Source organism: Protopterus annectens, chromosome 8.part0, assembly GCF_019279795.1.
Source record: "Protopterus annectens isolate FY-2018-M chromosome 8.part0, PAN1.0, whole genome shotgun sequence".
NCBI lineage: Eukaryota > Metazoa > Chordata > Ceratodontiformes > Protopteridae > Protopterus > Protopterus annectens.
Window position 1 is genome coordinate 261,896,432 of NC_056741.1, and position 23,997 is coordinate 261,920,428.

Sequence of the window (23,997 nt, forward strand, 5' to 3'; positions counted from 1 at the left end):
CTGAGGCTATGATTGAACATGGTACTTGGGTAGGGTGCCAGTTCATTCTGTAGTTCATGTAGAACGCAGCCTGGGATATTGTCAGGTCCCATGGATGTTGTGTTCTTGGCTTTGGAGAGTGTTTTTTTACCTGTGCAGCTGTGATTACAGGAACTTTGCATTCTTCCGGTATAGAGATGGGCCCTCTAGGGGGTGAGAGGGGGGTAAAGTTAGCACTGAACCTATCTGACAGGATGTTGGCAATATCAGTTGATTCTGTATATTTAGTGCCATTGTGCTGTAACTCAGAGCAGATCTGAATGTTGCCATTGAGATTCTTGACATAGCTATAGAATGCTTTGTGGTTGTCTTTAGAGTCAGTGGCAATTTTGTTTTCGTAACTAGCTGTGGAAGATTTTATGAGAGATCTCAACTTTTTACTGAGGTTGACCAGGGAGTTCTTCCACTCATGGGATTTTACTCTTTTTTGCAACAGTTTCTTTTTTCTGTTGTAGATTTTATTTATGGCAGAGGACCACCAGATTGGCTTCCTTTTTTTGGAGGATAGCATCTTGGTTCTATTAGGGATAGCATGATCCATGCACTCGTGTAAGTGCTTATAAAGTGCATTTGTGTAGGTTTCAGCAGTCTTACCTCTATTGTCCATCTGCATGGGTGTCATGACGTTTGCCACTTCTGGTGTCTTCTGTGGCATACTACACTCTCTGGATGTGCACAGACAATTTAGACAAAGGGGAACGAATACTGCACTCTCTGGATGTGCACAGACAATTTAGATTCTATTTGGACAGGACTAAGCCTATCAGAAATTCTGAGAAGCTGCTTGGTAGCTTTGCTGCAGGGGCAGAGGGAAAGGCCATTTCAAAGCAAACCATTTCCAAATGGATAGCCCATTGCATTCATTTCTGCTACAAGCACCATGGAACACCTACCCCACAGGGGATAAGATCACATTCCACCAGGGCTGCATCTACCTCTGCGGCATTTCTCAGAGGGGTCCCTACCAAGGACATCCTAGAAGCTGCTACCTGGAGCTCTGTACATACCTTCACCAAGCATTACCGCTTGCCTATCTTTTCTAAATCCAGAGCTGGATTTGCCCCTGCAGTCTTGCAGGGATTAATAGCTGGCCTTAATGCTCTTTAATTTCCTACTCCCTTTCTTAGCTTTGGGAATCAACCCAAATGTGATGACTGCATCAGTGAAACACGAAGAACATAGTACAGTTGTGTACACTCACCATAAATGTAGATGTTCGAGTGTATTCACTGTTGCAGTCCTGTCTACCCTCCCTCCAGCCCCCTGACTTCTCTTGGCTCTACCTCTCCTTATAGTTGGTTTGTCTGTTTTTTCTTGTGTATTTGCTTTTTGATGGGGGTTCACCATACCATTTAATTGCTTCCTATTATGGGGGCACCTGACATCTGGGGCAAGAAAAACTGATGTAACTGCATGTTTTATACCCCTGATGACCTGACATCAAGGAAGAAGCCACAGCATCCAACGCAGAAATCCGAAGACTCTGGTATTCAGGCCAGCTGAGGGCTATCTGCAGGCAGATAACCTAAATGTGATGACTGCAACAGTGAATACACTCGAACATCTACATTTATGGTAAGTGTACACAACTGTACTTTTTTTCTTCTGTTAAGGCTCATCTACTAGGGTTGTGGCTTCTTCTGGTGCTTTTTCAAGGGTTTGGATATGGACTGTATTCTTGAGGCAGCTACCTGTTCTTCTCTGCATACATTTTCCAAGCACTGTAAGTTGAATGTGATTTCCAAAGCTAGAGCTGGCTTTGCTAGGGCCATTCTCCATGGATACCTGGAGAGCTCTGCTGGTCTATCCTTCTCCGTCTCTTCTTCCTAAGCTTTTGCACTCTCCCTATTGTAAGGAGTACTGCAACAATGAAATGGAAGGATATAGTACAATTGTGTAAGATCTCAACTGTAATGGTAGATGTCCTTCTATTCACTGCTGCAGAATTCACTCTCTCACTCCTTCCCCCTGTTTTTTTTTTCTCATCTGGATATATTGGTTACCTCTTTTTTCCCTGAACTAGCATTCCTACTGGGACGTCACCTTTATTCCCTAGGCTTTAAGCGGGTTGTATACATGTGATGTGCAGCATACCTTAAAGCACCCTAAAGACTTTGGCATGCTGGCCAGATGTCAGGCCACCTTTGGCAGGGGATCCCTATTGTAAACAATACTGCAACAGTGAAGAGGACATCAACCATTATGGTAAGATCTTACACAACTGTATTTTTTGTGTTGATGTAAGCAGTTTTTGATATAGTGATGCCACCTATTGGCCAGATTGTTAGAAATGCTATCAAGCTTGCTTCAGAGCCATCTAGCCTTATCTGTTTAAAAGTGTTTTCTGACAAGATATTACATTTTCCACATGTACCTGTTTTAAATTCCACACTGTTATTAAACCTCATTGTTTTCCAGGAGCTTGGGTTTTATGCTTGAATGTTTGTGTTGCATTTTTGAACTTCTGTCTGTCAAATCATTTCACTTCTGTAGTACCCCTAAGTAGTTCACTTTCCTTTTTCTGCTTATCAACATGCATATTCTTTTAAACACATTTGTTTTGCTTTTATACATTTGCAAAATAAAATGCCTTTTAATAGGACAGATTCTGTGGGATTGATTTAATGCTTGCTCTTACTGTTACAACTATAGCTACTTCAAGTTGTAATTAAAAGTGATGCTAGCACTCTGTCCTCCATCTTGCATTCTCACATTATTCTTTTTTTCATATCTATTACTTTTACAACCCATCATGCCTTTATTTTTTTATTTATTTGCTTACATTTTGTTTTATACACTTTCATTTTCTTTAATTCTTTTACTTGTACATTAATAATTTCATTTGCTCTGCATGCATTGACAGCTTTTCTTATGCTTGTACTGGAATGTGCCACTTTTGAGATGGTACAGCAGCTTTAGCTGTGAAGTCACAAATGTCATGGACTCAGAAATTAATTTCATGTTGCAGCTGTCAGAGATATACACAGACTCCTAGCTCATATCAGTGGTTATTTGCTTGTTGCCCTCAGTGACATACAGTGACCTCCCCAAGCCCATATCATAGGTTATTTAAATGTGGTCATGTGATTGTATTTAGTTTCATAAAAAGCATGCCCATTCAGAAAATATGGCCACATTGTGTACACTGTTGATGTCTTATTAACAAAGTAAAAGGCATAATGGACACAGAAATGTATTTCATCTTGTTGCTACTGGACACACACACACTGATTGGTGCTGTCATAGGAAGCTTGTCTCCTTGAAGTAATTTTCTGTTTACAACTTTGAGGTTTGAATTTGAGGAAAGTGAATGAAATATCCGCAACAGTGTATTTCAGCTGGTTGCTGATAGAAACCTATACTGCCCTCTGCCAAGCTATAGCAATAATAATTTTACCAGTGATCATGTTATCCCCTGCCTTTTCAGATACATGCTACTTTCCCACTCCCAAAAAGGATAGCCACTTTCTTTGTACTCTTACGATGATTGATTCTGAGGAAAGTAGAAATACAAATAGCCTAGGTAATGTACTTCAATTCTTTGGTGTCACAACAAGCATTTGCAGCTGTCCTTTGCTTTCACCTACAGAATGTTCCCCAAGCAAGACAGCACTTGTGATTACCTCCTGTGTGTGGTTATCAGGAAGTGACAGAAGCAATGGCCATAGTAATGTACTTCAGTTTGCATTTGTTGCCCTCATCATTATTACTACCATTATTTCCGTAATAAACTTTAAAAATCTGTGAATGGAATCCTTCAGTGGGTAATGTGTACTGTTTTTGCTGCCCACAGTTTGTATGAGATTGCTTTCTAGGATTAAAAAAAAATACCTGCTAAAAAACATTTGCTGCAACCTGTCCACTGCAGTTTTTTACTATATAACCCCCCCATGCTAGAACATAAACTTAAGATTGAGTTTCATCTCAATGATTTTACTAATAACCTGCCAAGCTGGTAAAAAAAAAAACTTCATTGTTTTCATCTGAGATCTAGGAATTATGAGATTTTTTTATCCCCAAATGCCTAGCTCTATAACAAAAAGAAGTTATTCTACCATCTTGGTGAAGCTTGGTATGCTTGGAGAAGGCTGATATAGAGCCTTGTGTTTTTGTGAAGAACAGATATGTAAAGTGGAGACCTTTCCGGGATGATGGTAATTAGTGAGTTTTTAAGGGTGGCTATTATAGACTTAAAAAAATAAAATAAAAGTTTAATATATTTATGACTGCTTTCCCAGCAACATGCAGTAATGCAACACAGTTGTACTTAAGACTTCAGCTGATCCATATGACAACTGGGATTGTATTTCTGGGATCCAAAGCTTCTAGTTTTTGGAAATCTTTCATTGAAGCACAAAAATTCCAGGAAGGTGCAATTATGAGCCATTTCCAATGTAAATTGTATTTCTGCCGTTTCAGTCACCATAACTCTTAAAAATATTCATTTTTCTACCCTACATATATATTTTCTCAGTACACCACTCTGTGCCACCATATCTTGTCAAAAGGCTTAATATATAAGGTACAGCCACAGTAGATGAGATTTTATCTCCATGATGTCTTTATATTCCAACTGATTTCTTTGGAACAAGAGTATATCACATGTTAATTGTTGTAGCTAACTTACTAGCATTAAAACTGTGTATTCAATTACAACACCCACAGCGAACAACACTTGTAAAAAACGTGTAATTTTTTTTAAAACTCAGTAGTGAATTCCTGTGTGTTGCTTTACAGTGATAGCATCTTGCCAACAGAGTTTTTAATCAACAGCAAAGATATATGTTGTTAAAGCAAAACACGTTGCCAAAGCAGTAATACCATAATGCTGTATGCTGCTTCCTTATTAATTTATACAGTATAACTTTTTATACTCACAGTGACTGTACACTATTTGAGCTGAGTGCATGGATACTTATTTAGAACTGTTACGCCTTCACAATGTTCACTTTTACTTTTAAAGTTAATTAGTCCTTGCATATGCTATAAAACAATGTTGGATTGAGTAGTCTCAATGTTTGATGCAAAAAAAAAAATTTTCAGTAAAGAACATATGTAATCTGATTTTGACAAGAAATGTGCATAACTGTTACAGGAAATAATGCAGCGTGTCACAAAAGGAGGTATTGTCAATACAGCTATCTGGAATTTTGTAAATCATGTGTTTTTGTGAATATCAACATGATTTATATAAGATGCTTGTGTTACAACTGTATTAGAACTGTATGTCATGTGTATATCTAACTGGTCTGTCCAGACGTGTGTTAAAAAGGTATTTTACAAAGTGCTTGTGCTTAAGATGTAACTACAGTGTGCCCTGCTGATTGAGAACAAAAATGTACGTGCACTGTTGTAACTGTTTAAATGTATATACTTTAACAGTGGAAACTGGAATACAGGAGGTTAACTTCAGAAAAATAGCTGAAATTAAGTTACTTTGTAGGCTAGTCCAGAGACATATAATGTCTGTGCTGAGAAGCTTTCTGTATTGTCTTCGTTGTGAACCAATTACTACCTCTGAAAGTATGAAGGAATGCAAATGTTTTATGACTTCTAGCATCTGCCAAAATCCTGACGTCTATGTATTTTCACAAGTAGATGCTAAATACTGCCACGCTTCCAGCAGTGGGAGTTTCACCTGGGATGCTTATAGCATATTACAGTGCTACTTGACTATAGAGTAGTGCACTTATTCTTGTATGTAATTCCTCTGTATTACTGTATTAACCTTTTTGGCGGCCACTGTGGTGCAGCGGTTAGCGTTGCCGCCTCGCAGCAAGAGGTTCTCTGGTTCGATCCTCGGCTGGGGTGCCTCCTGTGCGGAGTCTGCATGTCCTTCCTGTGGTTGCGTGGGTTTCCTCTGGGTGCTCCGGTTTCCTTCCACATCCCAAAGACATGCTGTAGGTGGATTAGACACTCTAAATTGGCCCTAGGTGTGAATGCATGCATGTGTGTGCCTTCAGTGGAAGGTTGAGCGCCAGGCTGGCAACTTGACACTGTAAAAACTCCACTGCCAATCATGAGCGGACAGGTGATCCGCTGTGGCGACCCCTAACCGGGAAAAGGCGAAAGAAGAAGAAGACTGTATTAACCTTTTATATTTGTAACCTGTGTTATTGCTATATATGTATATTTATATTCTGTAATTTTTTTTCTGGGACTTTTCCCTACAGGACTCTGTTAAAAACAGACACCAGCAGTCCAGTTGGACCATCCTGGTAAGTAAATGTTAAATAAATAAATAAATAAATCATAAATAAAGTCCAGTGACAAGAAATTATGTAATTCTCCAAGCTATCCCAGCAGTAATATTTGCGGTATTAATTTGAGGAGTCTCTTAGTAAGATGGGGCATTCTGTATTCTCTCTCTCACCTAACAAGAACCAGTCACCACAACATCTGCCTTGCTATGAAAGTAAGTTCATGAGGGTATAGTAACTCTCTTAGATACAGTCAGGCATATAGTGAAGCTTAGTTTAGATATTTTTCTTTGAGACTGTCCTGCAGTGATGTTTTAAATATTTCCTGTGATTTTGAACTCTGATGTCACTGTGAGTATATACTGAGTATTTTCTTGTTCTTTTATTATTTATTATTAAATGTATTTAAACCTTTCATTGTGGCTAATCTGTGTAGAGATATTTAAGTTTTGAGAGTACTTGCATATTTATTTGGTGACACTGTGTGGGCCACTCCTAATAGCTTTGCTCTTGGTCAAACTACTGTTTGTATTAATATTAAACAGTAAGATTGGACACCCTTTGTTAAAGGCCTTGATAAGGAGTTGGCTGGTGGCAGTGATAACTGCCTTATAGCCTGGGCAAAAGGGGGCATAGCTAATAAACCTGTGCCATCCTTTCCCAGGTGTGTGTGTGTGTGTGTGTGTGTGTGTGTGTGTGTGTGTGTGTGTGTGTGTGTGTGTGTGTGTGTGTGTGTCTGTGTATGAATGTATATAAATCAAACCTCAAATAATGTGTGTGTCAGCTACTTAGGCAGGGACATGAAGCACTGGTTATACAGAGAGGGTGCTGGAGGTCTTGTCTTAGCCACTTAGCTGAGATCTCAAACTCTATAGCTGTGCCAGTGGGGAGTCTTACTGGGGATCTGGAGAAAGAGGGAGAAAACCAGCCCTGGTCTGACTATGGTCTCTCTGTGCTCTTAAGGGAAATTGCACTTGATGCAGAGAGCTGCATCTGGAAATACTGTGTGTGTACCTGTTATCCTCCCTGTGTACGTCCTCCACTGTTACCTTTGGTGAGGATTGAGGCTCCTTGACTACTGGGCCAGTTGTGGGTCGTCACAAAGCACACACAAGAATATTCTACTCTGATACGAGCAATGAGCAATAGTTTGCAAATTTAATAAACATAAGTATTGAGTATTTTTAAGCAAATTATACTGTCTAGTAAAAGAACTTGTGCTATGAACAGTAGTACCAGCAATGTGGATTCGTGCTGTTGAAAGACATAATATTAGAAGAGAAAAAAAAGTATTTGGTTAAGCTATTTTTTATAAAGGCAGTAATTGAAATATTTTAATTGTCATTTAGAAACACTTATTGATGAGGCTGATGAATCATTTGTTGCAAACATTAATTTATGTTGTATCTGCATCTGACAGAGTGATTAAGTTATGGTCTGTTTGTAGTTGCATACCACAGAAAGGGAACAAACACACTGATTCCAGCTTAAATGTGAGGAGATTGCTGATAGCTACACATCTGTGCAGATCAAGTGATGTCCTATTATAAACAGATTGCCATCTAATCCTAAACGTATCTTCCATTCATCATGCACAGTACTGAATACCAAACCCGAGCTCTTAGCAGTGACTTTACTTTGTATAATGCAGTACTGGTGAAGATTGCAGTTAGCAAATAGTTAAGTATTTGATTTGAGTCCCACTTTGACCATATAATAGGATGGAATGTCTTGGATTAGCAAACTGTTATGGAGTCTAGCTGTAACACGGTTGGGTAGATGTTCTTCGTATTTGGGTATAGTATCCAGTCGGGGCCCGAATACCAGAGAAGAGTTGACGCGGGGTCATGGCGCTTAGACTGACGCCAGTACGCCAGGGTACAGTTTGCCTCAGTATTTAAGTTTAGGACCTTAGTGTTTGTTGATGAACCGCAGTCCCGGGTTTGCCAGGAGTTTCCATGCCAAGTTCAGCTTCGCTTAAAATGGCAGAAGATTATGATTAGAGGTTCTTTGATAGTTTTGAACAGTGTTTCTGATGTGGATGATTCCACTAGAGACTTTAAATGGGAAGGCCAGGATTACTCTGATTCCAGGAAAAGGCTTAGGTCCTGTGTTGTGGAGGATGTTTTTGAACCCTGACTCCTACCCAGAAACTGTTTCGGGCCTAAAGGTGTTAAAGCTTCTGTGGTTAAAAGGATAGGTGGGAAAGAAAGTGTATACTTCTTCCCATGCTAAAATATCAAAATTATCTCCTTTCACAATTGAAATCTAAGGTGGATGCTGGATTTGGTTCATCTGAACAAGTGGGTAAGCATTTTTAGGCATGCCTGGTTGTAAGACAAGGATTTTGGATGCACAGTCTGATGTGTTGTTAAACTGTTAAAGATTTTTTTAGTAGAAATTGGCCTGCTAAGGTGGACATATCCTGCTTATGAACCCAATGACCTGCCTTTTCAGCTGCCAGGAGGAAGACTGTCTACTCAACAACAACTTTTACCTCTGCTGGGCAAAGATCACTGGATGGTAACTTTAGATCTCAAGGAAGCTTACCTTCATGTGCCTATAAGGAAATTCTCATTATCAGTTCTCTGCATTAGGTTCTGGCTCCAGTGATAGCTTATTTCAGGCTTCAAGGAATTCAAATCTATCCTTACTTGGACGACTGCCTGATTTTATAGCAGTGCGTCCAGTCTAGTACCCTCTCAAGACATGCTTTCTGGGTGTGAGACTAAAGAGTCTGTCACTTTACTTCCATCAACTATCTCATCAGTCACTGCAAGGACAGTCCTTAGGGTTCATGGCAATATGAGGAAGCTGCAATGGTATCTCAAAATGAGCTCATCTAAATGGAAAGTGGATACAAGACAAGGGACTACAGCATCTGCAGTCCAGTTTGCATTAATGGCTTTCAGACAACACAACTGTCATGGTACATCAACAAGCAAGGGGGAACACATTCTTATCCTCTATGCAGGCAAGCAATGATTTGAAACTGGATCTTCATGTATTTCAGAAATTGACAGCACTAAACCACCAGCTGCCAAAGTCCAAAGGTACTATTAAAGGTCAGACAAGACAGGGTCATCGCAGGTCTCAACTTCCTCAACAAGTTTTAAATGTGATTATACCTAGTACATGACCCACCATTGTTTAAAAGATTTTGCACACTTTAGATGTACAGTCTCAGTATTCCCATCATGGCAAGGAGATTCCAGCTGTAGGGTCTTCTGACATCTGGGGTACTTTTCATAAATAATCTTGTAGCAGTTAAGTCTTGCATTAACTAAAATTTGGCAATTCATACGAACGTGAGAGTTTACTTACTTAGTTATTGGATACTGCACTTACATTAATTGATAAGTCATCACTTCTGCCATTTCAGTGTAAATGATCAGTTATGGTTAAATGCAGCAGAAAACAATGGCAAAGTTAAATTTGCACCTTATTATGTTTTAGTTGCAGCACATACATTATCCAGAGATGCCCACTCCCATTGCCAATGTATTAACATAACACATTTTTTGCATGATTAGTCTCAATTCAGTAATGTTAAAGCCACACACAAGCATAGTAGTTCAGCCTGTCTCAGTGGTACTTGGAGCCTGGAAGACACTAACCACCCTGCACTCATTGTCATCTACCCTCGGATTCATGACATTATTACTCATCCCCTGCATATGGCTGGTTAGAGTCTGGAGACTAGGATTGATTCCAGCTCCGTCAGGGTTACTTCTTTCTTCCTTGAAAGGAATCGTACAGCAGTCCATCACAGAGAAGCAGGCTAGTCTAGTCCCATGTGCCAAAAAATTCCCCAGCTGCTTAGCCAAGGAGTTATGCAAACTCTTTAACCTTGGGTGTTTCCTTCCATAAGACTGCTGTGTTCAATGTGGCCTCTTTTCTGTAAAAATATTCCTTTGCATTGATGTTTATATTTATTTAGCGGCTCAGGCAGCTGTACATGCTGGTGACTGGAGGAGAGGATTGATGAGGCTATTCTTGCTCAACTGTCTGTGGTATTCAAGGCAGGAAAATATACTAGTGAGGTCAATCAACTTCCTGTAGTCCCAGTGGAAACTAGGGTTCTGAATGGATCCAGGCCAGGTGTGCGGGTAGAACCTGGGAGATATCGCTGCTGTGGGGTGGCAGGCATACTATCAGACCATATCTAATGGCATGCAGTGGCCTGTATGAAGAATACCGGAATGTCAGGGTAGGGCCTCCAGCATCATACATGTCAACCACAGGGCCAACTACAAAGCAATCAATGCTCTCCAGCTTACCCACTTGCTGGGCACAAGACATGGTGCAGTCCTTGTACTTCTGCATGGAGAGACAGTTTCCTGCCCAGTAAGGAAATGGCCACAGTATGACCCAAGGTAGCAGTGGGCTCCGAAGGTAGGATGGTAGTACAAGTAGTAGTATGGGAAGACCTGATAGTACAGAGGATATCCTGGAGAGGACTTTTTGGGAAAATGCAGAAAGGAGAAGGGGAATATGGAACACAATGCTGTGAAAGGTGAGGTAAGAGAGCCATGGCTCATTGCTGATTTTTTTTTTCTAATTCTGTCTTAACATCTTTAATTTATAACTTCTTAAAAAGCACAGCATTTGGTGGAATATTTCCCCTTGGAAATTTCAATCCCACTAGTCACAAGAACCTTTCCCATTGTCCATTCGACCTGGGGTATTGAAAAGGAGTATTCTAAAATGCTTCTTGCTAATTAGAAGGAAGTGGAGCAATATGAAGTCTGAGAAGATCTCCAGTGGATGTCCTTCTGTTCTTATGCTGTATTATTCATAACCTTTGGGTTTGCCTCCACCTACCAACCCAAACGTCCGGCCAGTATACAAAAGCTTTAGTCACTCCAAGGTACATGGGACGTCTGATATTGCCGTAGGGTGTGTGGGCCATAAAAGTGATGGCTGCATGTACCTTCCTCAAAACTTCTGTGTCACCAGTCGAATGTCAGCTTATCCTGTCATTTCTGCCATCGGATCCTGCGAGTTTGATAAGTACCCCATTGGGGCAATACTGCCCTATTTGGGACCAAAGTAGCAGCGCTTTTCAAAGCCCTTCAACAGAAGGGGAAAGAATTACAGGATTTGAAGCTTTGGTTGTTACCAGTTCCTAAATTCCACATAAATTACCCCACTTAAATACAATTCATTAGGTAACATTCTGTTCCTACTCCTCATACTAGAGGCAAGAAGAGCTTCAGGAAGCAGCAGACACCTTCCAGGCCTGCTCAGACTACAACCCAGAAATCTCCATTTCAGGAGAAGGCGGGTAGTTTTGACTGCCTGCCTTCTCCTCCACTCCCTTCAGTCCCCATACCCCTTTCCAGAGGCTCTCTTTCTGTCTTCTTGTATGGAAAAGCATTACCTCAGCAGGTGGGTCTTATCAGTTGTAGAAAAGGGTTACTTCATGACTTGGCTCATTCATCCCTCCTTAAGAGATATCTCACAGCCACCAAAGACCCAGCTGCCCTATTCCAAACAGTCTTGGATAACCTCCTTTCTCAAGTGACTATCCAACCAGTCATTCCCTCAGAAAAATGAAGGGGCTTTTACTCCAGACTTTTCCTAGTCCCAAGAAAAGATGGCCCATGGAGACCCAACCTGGATCTATCCCACCTCAGCCTTTTTCTTCAAGTACCCACCTTTCGCATACTTACCCTCCAGACTGTACTCCCAATGTTAATGCCCCAGGCATCTCTGGCCACCTTGGACATCAGAGATGCATATCTGCATATCCACATAAAGCCCAAATACAGGAAATATTTGCACTTCTTTGTGGTTTCCTCACATTTTTAATTCTCTGCTTTACACTTTGGACTATCTACTGCTCCAAGGGTATTCACCAGGTGTCTGGTTTTCCCATACCTAGATGACCTCCTGATCCAGGTAGATTGCTACAGTTCTTCAAAGAACCATTTCCAGACAGTCATTGGTGTTCTGCAGTCTCCGGGTTTTACCATCAAGTTCCCCAAATCCAACCTAAACCCCCTGTCAGGATGAAGTTTTCCTGGGCTGCAGACTCAGGACAGATGTTATGAGGGCATTCCTCCCACCCCAAAATGTGGAAAGATTGAAGGAATACCTACTGTTTGTCCTCCATGCCCCTGCTGTCACATGAAGGGAATATCTCATACTCCTGGGCCATATGGCCTCTACTTGTCCCCATGTTACCTCTCGCAAGACTCCATATGAGGAAAATTCAGTGGAACCTGAGGTCCACATAGACTCAACACTCCCATCCCTTGGACCATTACATTCCCTTCCTGCCTTGCCTAAGGAAAGAGCTCCTTTGGTGGATGGATCAAGTCTCCCTCAACCCATGACTTCCCTTACAACCCCTCACTCCAGTCCAGGAAATGTACACAGATGCTTCAGACCTGGGTTGGGGGGCTACTATGGATAGTTTGAAGATGTAAGGCGCATGGACAAGCCCCTTCAAGAGGGGGGAGCACATCAACATGAGAGAGATGAGGGCCCTCATCTTTGCACTGAGGACCTTCCAAAACAATCTGAAACAAGGGCCCCAGAAGTTCTTCACAGACAACACTACTGTTCTTTGGTATGTGAACAAACAGGAAAGAACAAGATCTTACTTGCTATGCAGACCTACACTCCAGGCCTGGGAACTGGCGGTCCAGCATGGAGTCACCCTGCAGGCGCTCTACATTCCCTCAACTCAGAACACTCAGGCAGACACCAGCAGGTCCATGTCCCAATTCCATGAGTGGATGCTACACAAGGATGTGTTTCTGGACATAGTCCACAGTTGGGGTACGCCACAAATAGAGCTGTTTGCCTCCCCTCGGAACAGACAACTTGTACCAGGATACCCAGCCCCCTAGCAGGGGCAACAGATGCCTTCTCTTTCTCATGGAAGGGGATGTTTCTCTACGCATTCCTCCCCTTCCCACTGTTGCAAAAAGTCCTAATGAAAATTCAACAGGTCAAACCAAAAGTCTTGTTGGTTACTCCCTTTTGGCCAAGACAGCATTGGTTCCCCCTCCTTTTTTATTTAGCCAGGGGACGTCATCACAAGTTACATCATAGAGTAGACCTACTCACACAGAACAAGGGATCCCTTTTTGTGGGTGATTGGGTTTTGGTCCCTTTCAGACACCTTTACATTGAGGACATGCTTAATGTCTGCAGGAGGCCAGGAAACCCAATATAAAGAGATCCTGTCTGTCCAAATGGAAAAGGTTCTCTGTTTGGTGTCTTAAAAGACAGCTAGACCCATTTCAAGGAGAAGGTCCCCTTAGTGCTGTCCTATCTGTGTGAATTGTTGCAAGTAGGGTTGGCATATTCTTCTGTTAAGGCCCACCTTGCTGCTTTTTCAGCTTGTCTGCCTCTTGACCCTCCACTTGCTTCTAGACATCAAATGAAGTTATTCCTGAAGGGAGCTTTACATCTCAGGTCACCCAGGAAGCCAGTTCCACCACCCTGGGACCTGAATTATGTGTTAGACAAACTCACTGTTGCTTCATTTGAGCCAGCAGCTACAGCTTCTCTAAAATACTGCACTTGGAAAACTGTGCTTTTGGTGGCCCTGACATTGGCCAGGAGAGTGTCAGAGCTCCAGGCCATTATGGTCACCCAACCTTTTTAATCTTCCACAAGGATAGGGTAACCCTACAGACTAAATTGTCCTTCATGCCCAAGGTGGTCAATGAGTTGTCTTTGAACCAGTGTATCCACCTCCCCACCTATTTTCCATAACCCCAGAGTAACAGTGAGAGAGTCCTGCATTCTCTAGACATTCGCCTAGGTGTTCGTAGACAATTTAGATTGTACCTAGATAAGACCAAATCCCTTAGGAGATCAGAGCAACTGTTTGTCTCCTTTCATCCCAGGGTTCTAGGGAAAGCGGCAACAAAGTAGACAGTTTTTGCCTGGATTTCCAAGCCATTTTCTTCTGTTACACCTGCCATGGCAAACACCTGGACTGTAAGATTAAAGCCCATTCTACAAGAGCCATGGCCTCATCTGGAGCCTTCTTCAAAGGGCTGGACATTGCTTCTGTTCTAGAAGCAGCTTCCTGGACATCTGTCCATACCTTCACCAAACACTACAAAGTGGACCACATCTCCAGATCTAGAGCAGGTTTTGCCAGGGCAGTCCTACATAGATTTTTGGAGAATAGTTCCAAACCACCCTCTTCTTCTTCCCTTTGAGCTATGGCACTCGCCCAAAGGTTATGAATACTACAACACGAGAATAGAAGGACATAGGATAGTTGTGTAAAATCTTGCCATAACCATAGATGTCCTTCTCTTCCATGTTGCAGTATTTTATCACACCCTCCTACCCCTGGAAAAGTTTTGCTGGATGACTCAGGACTGGTGCTGCTATCCTGGGACTGGGGTCCGACTGGGGCTTTTCTGAGGAAGGTAAGTGCAGACATCACTTTTATGGCCCACACACCCTACTGCCAGTGTCAGACGTCCCACATACCTTGCAGTGACTAAAGCTATTGTATACTGGCTGGACGTTTGGGTTGCTAGGCGGAGGCAAACCCAAAGGGTATGAATACTGCAACATAGAAGAGAAGGACATCTATGGTTATGGTAAGATTTTACATAACTATTCTTTATGTACACCATGTTTCTACTCTGTAGAAACAGACCAGCTACATTACTGGGTTCTGGTGTTAATATTAGTGATGACATATAGTAATGGAGCATCAGGGAGCAACAGTCTCCTGATCAATCTGTAGATCCTACTGATTGCAGTAGTGTAGTGTAGTGTGTGTGTGTGTCATATGGTTCACCATTCTGCCAAGTTCTCTTTCATGATCATTGATATTATTAAAGGTAATCGATGTAATAAGACAGGGTGGCACTCTATCTTAAACACCAAAGAGAAAAAATGGATTGTGAAACTGGGTGGATTGTTTCCACCTGGTCTTAATGAACAATTTTGACACAACCAATCAGATAGGAGATGGGTTTATTTAAGTCTCATTAATTATTCTTTTTTGTCTCACACTGATGAAGGCTGTGTATTAATTAATCCGGCCGAAACCGGTCTGTGGTGTTATTTTCTGTTGTTTTTATGGTTATTTAACCATTAAAGTTTTTCAGGTTCTCACTGTATGCTGGCTCCTTTTTGTTTTGTTTTATGAGTTCCTTTTGAGCCGTGCATTTCCCACCGTGCAGGAGCTTCTTTTTGATGTTACGCTTCCTCCTCCTTCCTGCTGGGGGCCTGTGATCCTGTAAACTGACTGCAGTTACTCTGCAGTTTCAATCCATCTTTATTTGGCGTTTTTTACCTTTATATCTCAATATTGTATTGGATTGGATGTGTACAACATTGGAATAGTTCGTGCATTTGGGACTATTGCCATTTTTTCTTTTTATGGTTTACTAACTGAACAATTGACGAGAACACTCCTTATGGCGTTATCCAAGCGTTTGATGCGTGTTTTCAGTATGGCGTGCTACTGCTGAACAACGGAGGCTGCTGTTCCACTCGCTGTACATGCGGATTATCCCTGCTCTGATTTCTTTACTTAAAAGCAACTAAAATTGTGGAATCCTCTGACTGTCATTACATCTCCATTTTTACAAGAACTGGTATTTTTGGTGTTTCATATATGTTTATGGCAACAGGCCATTACTGTTTTTTTTGGTCTGGTTTTTATGGCAATAACATCTATGGCGTTATTCAAGCGTTTGATGCGTATTTTCAGTATGGCGTGCTACTGCTGAACAACTGAGGTTGCTGTTTCACTCGCTGTACATGCGGATTATCCCTGCTCTGATTTTTTTACTTAAAAGCAACCAAAACCGTGGAATCCTTTGACTGTCATTATATCTCTATTTTTATAGAACTGGTATTTTTGGTGCTTCACTTACGTTTATGGCAACAGGTACTGTTTATATTTTCCATTTTTTCGTAAAGGGACAACGAATACAGTAGGATTTGGATTCTTTATGTGCAACATTATTGGTTTTGGCGGTGATTCAGTCTACATCTATACTCAGTTCCTTCTTGTATCCTACCAGGACATTACAGATTTTTTTGGTCTGGTTTTTATGGCAATAACATCACGCTATCTGTTAAATCATTTCAATTGAAGAGTTTGGTCGCTCTTTTGAAAATAACTTTATGCTTATCTTCAGACAAGGACAGTTTCGTATTTTGATATCAAGTGATATATTTGCTTGGGATCATAGATTTCTCCATATTGGATGTTGATTCAATTTTTGGGACATCTATTATCATTTCAATTAGCCATTATATATTTTCATGTTCCGTTTTTTTCAGACAGTTTTTTAACATTATACTCATTGTGGACTTTGGTCGCTTTGGTGTAACAATTTTATTCCATTTTTTTCATAAGGGCAGCCTTGTTCATTGGAACTCAGCGACGTACTTTTTTGGTCTGTATATTTCATTATATTAGATCAGGGCGTTATCATTAGGACATTTGCCAGCTATTGCTGATATTATACTTTTTATATCTATGCCCCATTACAAGTGACTATAATTATTTATATGTTTTCTTGTTTATCCAAAGTGTATATATTTTTGCGCACCTACCCTTTTGTCAGGCAGCTGTTCTTTTTTGTAATGCTTGGTGCAATTTTCAACTGACCTTGTTAAATTATATATTTTATTTGTCATTACATGAATAGATGATTGTCTGCATTTTATACCGATTTTGACATTTTCAGTTGGATTCATCTGTCAATATATATACTTCCTAGTTTACTTTGGGCAAAAGATTAGGTACAGTTTATACTTTTTGAGACTTACATATTTTATTATAATATAGCTTTTTTTTTTGTGTGATGTGGTTTATTGTAACCTGTTTCCATTTATTTACACCAGCTTGATAACATTATATAGCTTTATGTAGGGTACTTTTTCCACAAGCTCTATGCTGTGCTATTGCTGTTGTATTGACCAGTTGCAAGTCATTTACCTTTCCAGCATTATATATTTTTTTTGCCATTTTTTGACCTTGGCCATATCAAAATTTATTCTTATTTGCTGGTGCAACGACCTTCTAGGTATTTATGCAGGGACACAGCTCATATTTATACAATCATTTATTTAAGTCTGCTTCCTGCTGAGGCTGTCATTGTCCCTTTGACACTATTTTAATTCATACTATCATTGCCAGCTTTCCTCTTTTTTCCAATATGGACATTTCAAGTTTTAGTAACAAAATTATCTGCTGATAGGGAGGACCTAAGGGCATTTGGCCTAGGTTCGGTCCTAATGGATAACTCCAACAATTTGGCCCAACCTGACACTGAAGCCAATTGTGCACTAGCCTTTGAACAGTTACATAAACATCTGAGAATACTCAGATCAAACATTTGGCATTCTAAATTGTTCAAGGCCTATATGGCAAAAGGGATTACCCCCAGAGGTCTTAGAATACGTATCGAACCCCATGTTGGGTCTACTGATCAGGAATTGACAGAACAGTGGTCCACTATACAACAGCAGGCTACCATGTCCTTTGTGGAGGCCTTATCTAAGTTTCATGACAGAGTTATTGACTCAGAAATTGGAATTGTTACCAAGCTGGTGGAGGATGTGAAATGTTTTGAGGGTGAAACTTTTTTCACCAAACAATTGAACAAAATTGCCACTGATCTGAATAATCTAGAGGAACAATTACGTACAAGGAAAATCAAAAAATTTCAGAGGGATCAGAGTGACTACCAGAGTGCCAATCCTTTTGCTAAAAACACTAAACAAGTCAGATTTACACCTAGTTTTACCAAGACCCCTAAGAGAAAAAGGCCCCGTTCCATCCTCAAAAAACCTGGTGCAACATCAGGGTCTTCAACTGAGGATATTTCTTCTGGGACAGACAATGAACTACAGTCAGTTTCAGGATCACCGACTCCCAAAAGGACACCGGGCCAAATCCCTTTAGGTCCAGATACAAACGGGGGTGGGGGGGGGAGAGGAAACATAGAAAGCATAAACAACATACAAGGTCTTTTGAAAATGGTCATGCAGAAATAAATGTAACCAACAATGTTTTAAACTTGTCAGACTTTGTTTTAACACCTACTCAATTGTCCATCTTGAATAAAGGTCTCTCCTTTGTACCTGGTTTTATGATTTCTGAGGAAATATTAGCTCAAGATGTGGTATCATTTTGCAGAAATTTAAATCTTAAACTGTATTTTGGTGATTCTGGTAACTATAATGCGGACAGATTTGTATATCACAAATCTTCATTTAATCCACCTATGCATCCATTGGTACATCAGTTCCAAAACAGTATTCTCAAAGATCTTCACTTCTCAGGATCTGATGTACGTTTGAAACCCAACAATATTTCTTTGGCTGAAAAGGAAGCTATTTTGAAACTTCAAAATAATAAAAACATTGTTATCATTACTGCGGATAAGGGCGGGGCTGTTGTCATTCTCAATTGGTGTGATTATGATCATGAAGCCAATAGACAATTATCAGATGAGAGATATTACTCCTCCATGACCATTAACCCCACTTTCAGATTTCAGAAACAAATCGAAGAATTTTTATTTTGGGCCAGGGATGAATTTATCATAACCAATGAGACTGTACAACAACAACTGGTACATGACCCTGCCATTCAATACATTTATTTTTTACCCAAAGTTCACAAGGATCCATCCAAGCCCCCTGGCAGACCCATTGTTTCTGGAAGAGGTTACATTACCGAACCACTTTCATTATTTCTCACTAAACACCTCAAGCCATTACTTGGCTCAATACGTTCTAGATTACATGACACCACCAATTTTTTACAGATTATTTCTGATAGTCAGTTGGAAGAGGATTGGTTGATGTGTGCACTCTTGATGTTTGTGCATTATATACGAACATCCCTCATAATGCTGGTTTGGAAGCTTTGGCCTATTGGTTAGACAAAGCTGGTTTATATCAACCCCCTTTTAATTCATTTTTGGTGGAATTAGCCAAATTTGTTCTTACAAGTAACGTCTTCTTTTATCAAAACAAATGCTATTGGCAAAGAAAGGGCACCGCGATGGGGGCCTCATTCGCCCCTATCTGTGCGGACCTTTTTATGGCTTATGTGGAAAAAAGTATCATGTACGATCCCCTTAATAACTCTTTCCTGGAATATATTGACATCTGGAGACGTTACTTAGATGACTGTTGGTTGGTATGGAAAGGTGACATTATTGGTTTATATGAATTTATATCTTACCTCAATAACAACATTTGGGGCTTAGAATTTACTGTTCATTATGACAAAAATACCATTACTTTTTTAGATGTTTCTATTACCAGATTACCTGATCATACTTTAAGCACAGAAGTATACAGGAAGCATCCCGAATACAACACCATCCTTCATGCTTCGAGTTTCCACCCCCCACATGTTGCATGCAATATTCCCAAATCACAATTCATCTGGATGAAATGCATTTGTTCTCAAGACTCCTCATTTCAACAACAACGTAAGGATCTTATTGATAGGTTCAGATTGAGAGGTTATGGCATGGGTTATGTTTCAAGTGCAAGTAATCTGGTTAATTCCTTAGATAGGCAGAATTTATTAAACTACAAGTCATGTTCAAACACAAATTCTGCTCCACTTAGGTTCATCACCACTTATGCCAGGAATTCTGACCAGTTAATACAAAGTGTGAACAGGCATTGGAACATATTACAATATGACCATGAAGTCGAAAGTATTATACCTGACAAATGTTTATTTTCATTTCGGAAAGGGAAAAACCTTGGGCCTTGTTTTAATCATTTCAAACTTGATCCCACAGTTCATCAACCACAAGCTTTGCAGACTACCCTGACAGGGGAACCATTAACAGGTTGTTACCCTTGTGGCCACTGTACTAACTGTGACAGGATAACTAAATCCAAACAATTTACTAGCAGAAATTGCTCTTCAGTGTACGATCTCAAGTTTTTTGCAAATTGCAGTAGTGATTGGGTTATCTATCTGGCTACATGTCAGTGTGGTTCATTTTATGTCGGTCAAACTTCTAGACCAATGAGAATCAGAATATCAGAACACATTAGTAATATTAAAAATAAAAGAGCCAACAATGCATTATATAAACATCATATGGTTCACCATTCTGCCAAGTTCTCTTTCATGATCATTGATATTATTAAAGGTAATCGATGTAATAAGACAGGGTGGCACTCTATCTTAAACACCAAAGAGAAAAAAATGGATTGTGAAACTGGGTGGATTGTTTCCACCTGGTCTTAATGAACAATTTTGACACAACCAGTCAGATAGGAGATGGGTTTATTTAAGTCTCATTAATTATTCTTTTTTGTCTCACACTGATGAAGGCTGTGTATTAATCCGGCCGAAACCGGTCTGTGGTGTTATTTTCTGTTGTTTTTATGGTTATTTAACCATTAAAGTTTTTCAGGTTCTCACTGTATGCTGGCTCCTTTTTGTTTTGTTTTATGAGTTCCTTTTGAGCCGTGCATTTCCCACCGTGCATGGGCTTCTTTTTGATGTTGTCTAACAGTTACCAAAGTAAGCTAGAAAACTGTTATCGTACCACATATCTATTCACCTTTATTAACATGCTGTAGACAGTTAATACTTTATAGCAGAAGTAATTCAAAGGCCCTTTCATATGAATTTTTGGAGAGGGCGAGAAAGATATCTTTAAATCTCATGAAATTAGACAAAGAATAATCTGTTTTAAAATGGTCAGAGAGAAAATTTTTTTTCAGAGTTTCTAAGAGTAGATTATAGTGTATATGTCATGGTTTTCAGCATGTGCACATGTATAGCTGCTGCACTTCTGTACAGAGATGTTTGCTGCTTTCCCTTGTATTTGCATGACATATACCTGCTCCGCATTCTTTAATTATGCTGTTTTAAGCAGTACGTCTTTAAAGCAGAATCAGATGCCCAAGAATAAAGTGTATATTCACTTTTCTTTCTGTACCCAAGAAAAATAATACCCGTTTAGCTGAGAGTGTGAAGTGTACATATTTGTTTTGAACAGGTAATAAGTAATCGCCGCTGAAAATGTGCTTTCACCATAAGGAAGACCGCATGAAAAGCAGAAATATAGGTGTCGTCTTTCTTTGCATCCTTTACCACAGTCTGTAATACTGTGCATTACATTTTAAATTACAGTTGCATTGAAATTATATTTCCATTTTCAGGGTGGTACAACAGTTGCAAGATATGTCAATGTCACCTGTACACTGAGATGCACTCTGGAGTCCCAGATAAAAAGGGCATTAGCCTGCACCATCTTCAGTTTTTGCTTCTTTCAGCCTGTGACAGTAGAACATTTGTTGAAAAATCATAGTTAAATGCGGAGTTTCTCAATCTCTTCATTTTCTTAGTTGGTGATTACTGTTCTAAAATTGGTGTTTTGCAAGTAAGGTTTGTTGGGAAATGCCTTATGCAGGCCTAAAGAGCAATTGCAAATTTGAGCATCGCATCTCATATAAAGTTTATCATTTTAAGCACCTTTTTTGCTTGGGAAAGTACCACCTGTCAGTAGATGGCTACATCTCTGCAGAGCTCAGTAGAAAACCCATAGAAGTAAAGAAACTTTGGTTACAGCACAACTAAAGCAGAAAAAATTAGATTATGTGCTGCAGGCTCTGAGCACTTCTCGGCCTGCTTGCCAAAAATCCTCCCCCATCTAAGAAAGCCCATATGAAGGAACACTAGCATATGGAGGTCGAGGAAGACAGAACCCTGGTGAGACACTTTGGAAAGGATAGCTATTCTAACTTTGTTGCAAAGGCCTGAGGACATCTAAACCAGCTTGTTAGCTTTCCAGATCCTTATTGAGTAGTCTGATATATCTGCTGACCTGTGTCCATACACTTTGGAGGCAGACGTGCAGACAGCTGATAGAATATTCTCGTTGGCCAAGTGTCATGACAAAAGTCCATTGCACATGCATTTTTCTTTTTGGAACAGCATACCTCCAGTGTCAGTCCCTGGTGGTTTCCTAGAAAAAAAAAAAGAGCCTGTGCCTCTATTTCTGACTTCCCAGGAATGCAAAAGTGATTGACAGGAAGGGCACAGGGTGATTGATCGTTAGAGATTAAAAAGCTTTGACACCGTAAAGAGCACATTCTGTCTGAGCAAGATAGGTGGGTGCCCTTCTTATGGGAGGCAGGTTCCCACTCAGCATTTATCCAAGATCTGACACACTTAGCTGAGGACCTCTTTCCCGACTGACAGGCAGTGACTAACAGATATACAGTTCTCACTTCCCGACAGCATGTGGATGAAGATGGAAAACCTTTCAAGTTGGAGAATTGAGTTTTTCTTTGGAGGAGGATGAAGACGGTGATCAAGACCATGCGTCTCAAATGGTGCTTACTTCCCTTGCAATGACTCAGACAAGGGTTCTACATCTCATTAGTTTCACCACAAGATGATGGATCCTTTGTTGGCACCCTTATGAGAATGTAGGATTTTAAATGGGAAATGAAGTAAATGTCTGATAGCAAAGAATGTTTCATGCTACTATGCTTAGAAGAGGTTAAGCTCACAGCTGTTCTCCTGGTTTTCAAGGCCTCTAAGGATATCTTCCTAGTGGCTCCTCTGCAGCTGGTCTTCCCAATCCCTGTATCATAGAAACTGGACTGATTCTGTAGTGTGCAGCAGACTCACCAGTACTTGTAGAATGTCCTGGCATCAGACTTCACAGTAGCTGGTACAGGTCCAAATACATTGCTGAACAATAAGGAAATCACTGTCTAGATTAAGGAAAAATGGTTGACACCACCCTGACCTTTATAGTGATAAATTACTACATAAACATTAAGTACCACTTGGGAATCTTGGCATGTATAGGGAGTCTGTCGACAGAAATTCTGGAGAAATCACTGAAGTACAGCACTCTTGAAACATGTTCAACTCTTCCCGAGTGTTAAGAACCATATGAATAAATGCAGTTACAATGCAGTAGACATGGTTTGCAGAGTGGCAGATACCAGTTCAGTTACCAGAACTATGCCTAGCTTAGGGTTCAGGCATTACCTGAGGACATCAAAGGGGAACTTTTTGAATGTCTTTTAGGAAAGAAATCCTTGTTATTGAAAACATTTGCAAGATAAAGCCAAAATACTGTAGAAAAAGGCTATGTCCATGTAGACCACAAAGCACCCCCCTACACACACACACACACACACACACACACACACACACACACACACACACACACCTCGTTTTCAGTGTACAGCAGTAATAATCATTCCAGGGCTGCCCCTTTCATCAGGTGCAAGAACAAAGGTCAGCTTATGAAGACAAAGAAATGAAGGGAAGAAGCAGACATTGTGGACTAAAAAGAAAAAAGAAAATTGGGAGGTGGGCTAGATTTAGTACATCTACTTCCTCTGAGCAGTTGTGATTACATCCTTCCCTTTTCTCATTTCTGTGAGTTGGCATAGATGGGAGGCAGATTGAACCACTTGGCAGAGATGTACCTGAATATAATGTCAGACAACTAGGTTTTTCCATCTCTCATGGGGATGCCCCACTAACCAAAGAATAGCTGCATTGGGCCTTGCCTCTCATTCAACTTTTGCTGTACCTGGAGCAATGTAATGCTTGCCAGAGTGAGAGAAAGAGTCTGGGTTTGTAGTCCCACTTTTTTAGTCCCTAAACAAATAGACCGTGGAGATCAGTTGAGGACCTCGCCAGGTTCAGTCTCTTGTTACAGTCCAGATTCAAGATGCCCATCCTGCATTTATTACTCTTGTTGCTCCTCCCTCAGGCTTTCCTGTTTGTACT

General features: G+C 40.4%; 1 protein-coding gene across 8 annotated transcripts in view; it reads left to right on the plus strand.

The window, feature by feature from the left end:
- Window positions 1-23,997, plus strand: part of GATAD2B (GATA zinc finger domain containing 2B) — a 1,632,840-nt gene that overhangs the window by 1,179,322 nt on the left and 429,521 nt on the right. For 7 of the 8 annotated variants that reach the window (XM_044079739.1, XM_044079738.1, XM_044079745.1 and 4 more), the window contains one exon: window positions 6,213-6,257. The exons of the other annotated variant lie outside the window; for it this stretch is intronic. In XM_044079739.1, coding sequence (XP_043935674.1) covers window positions 6,213-6,257 — 45 coding nt within the window. The remainder of the gene's footprint in view (window positions 1-6,212; window positions 6,258-23,997) is intronic. 8 annotated transcript variants of the gene reach the window in all.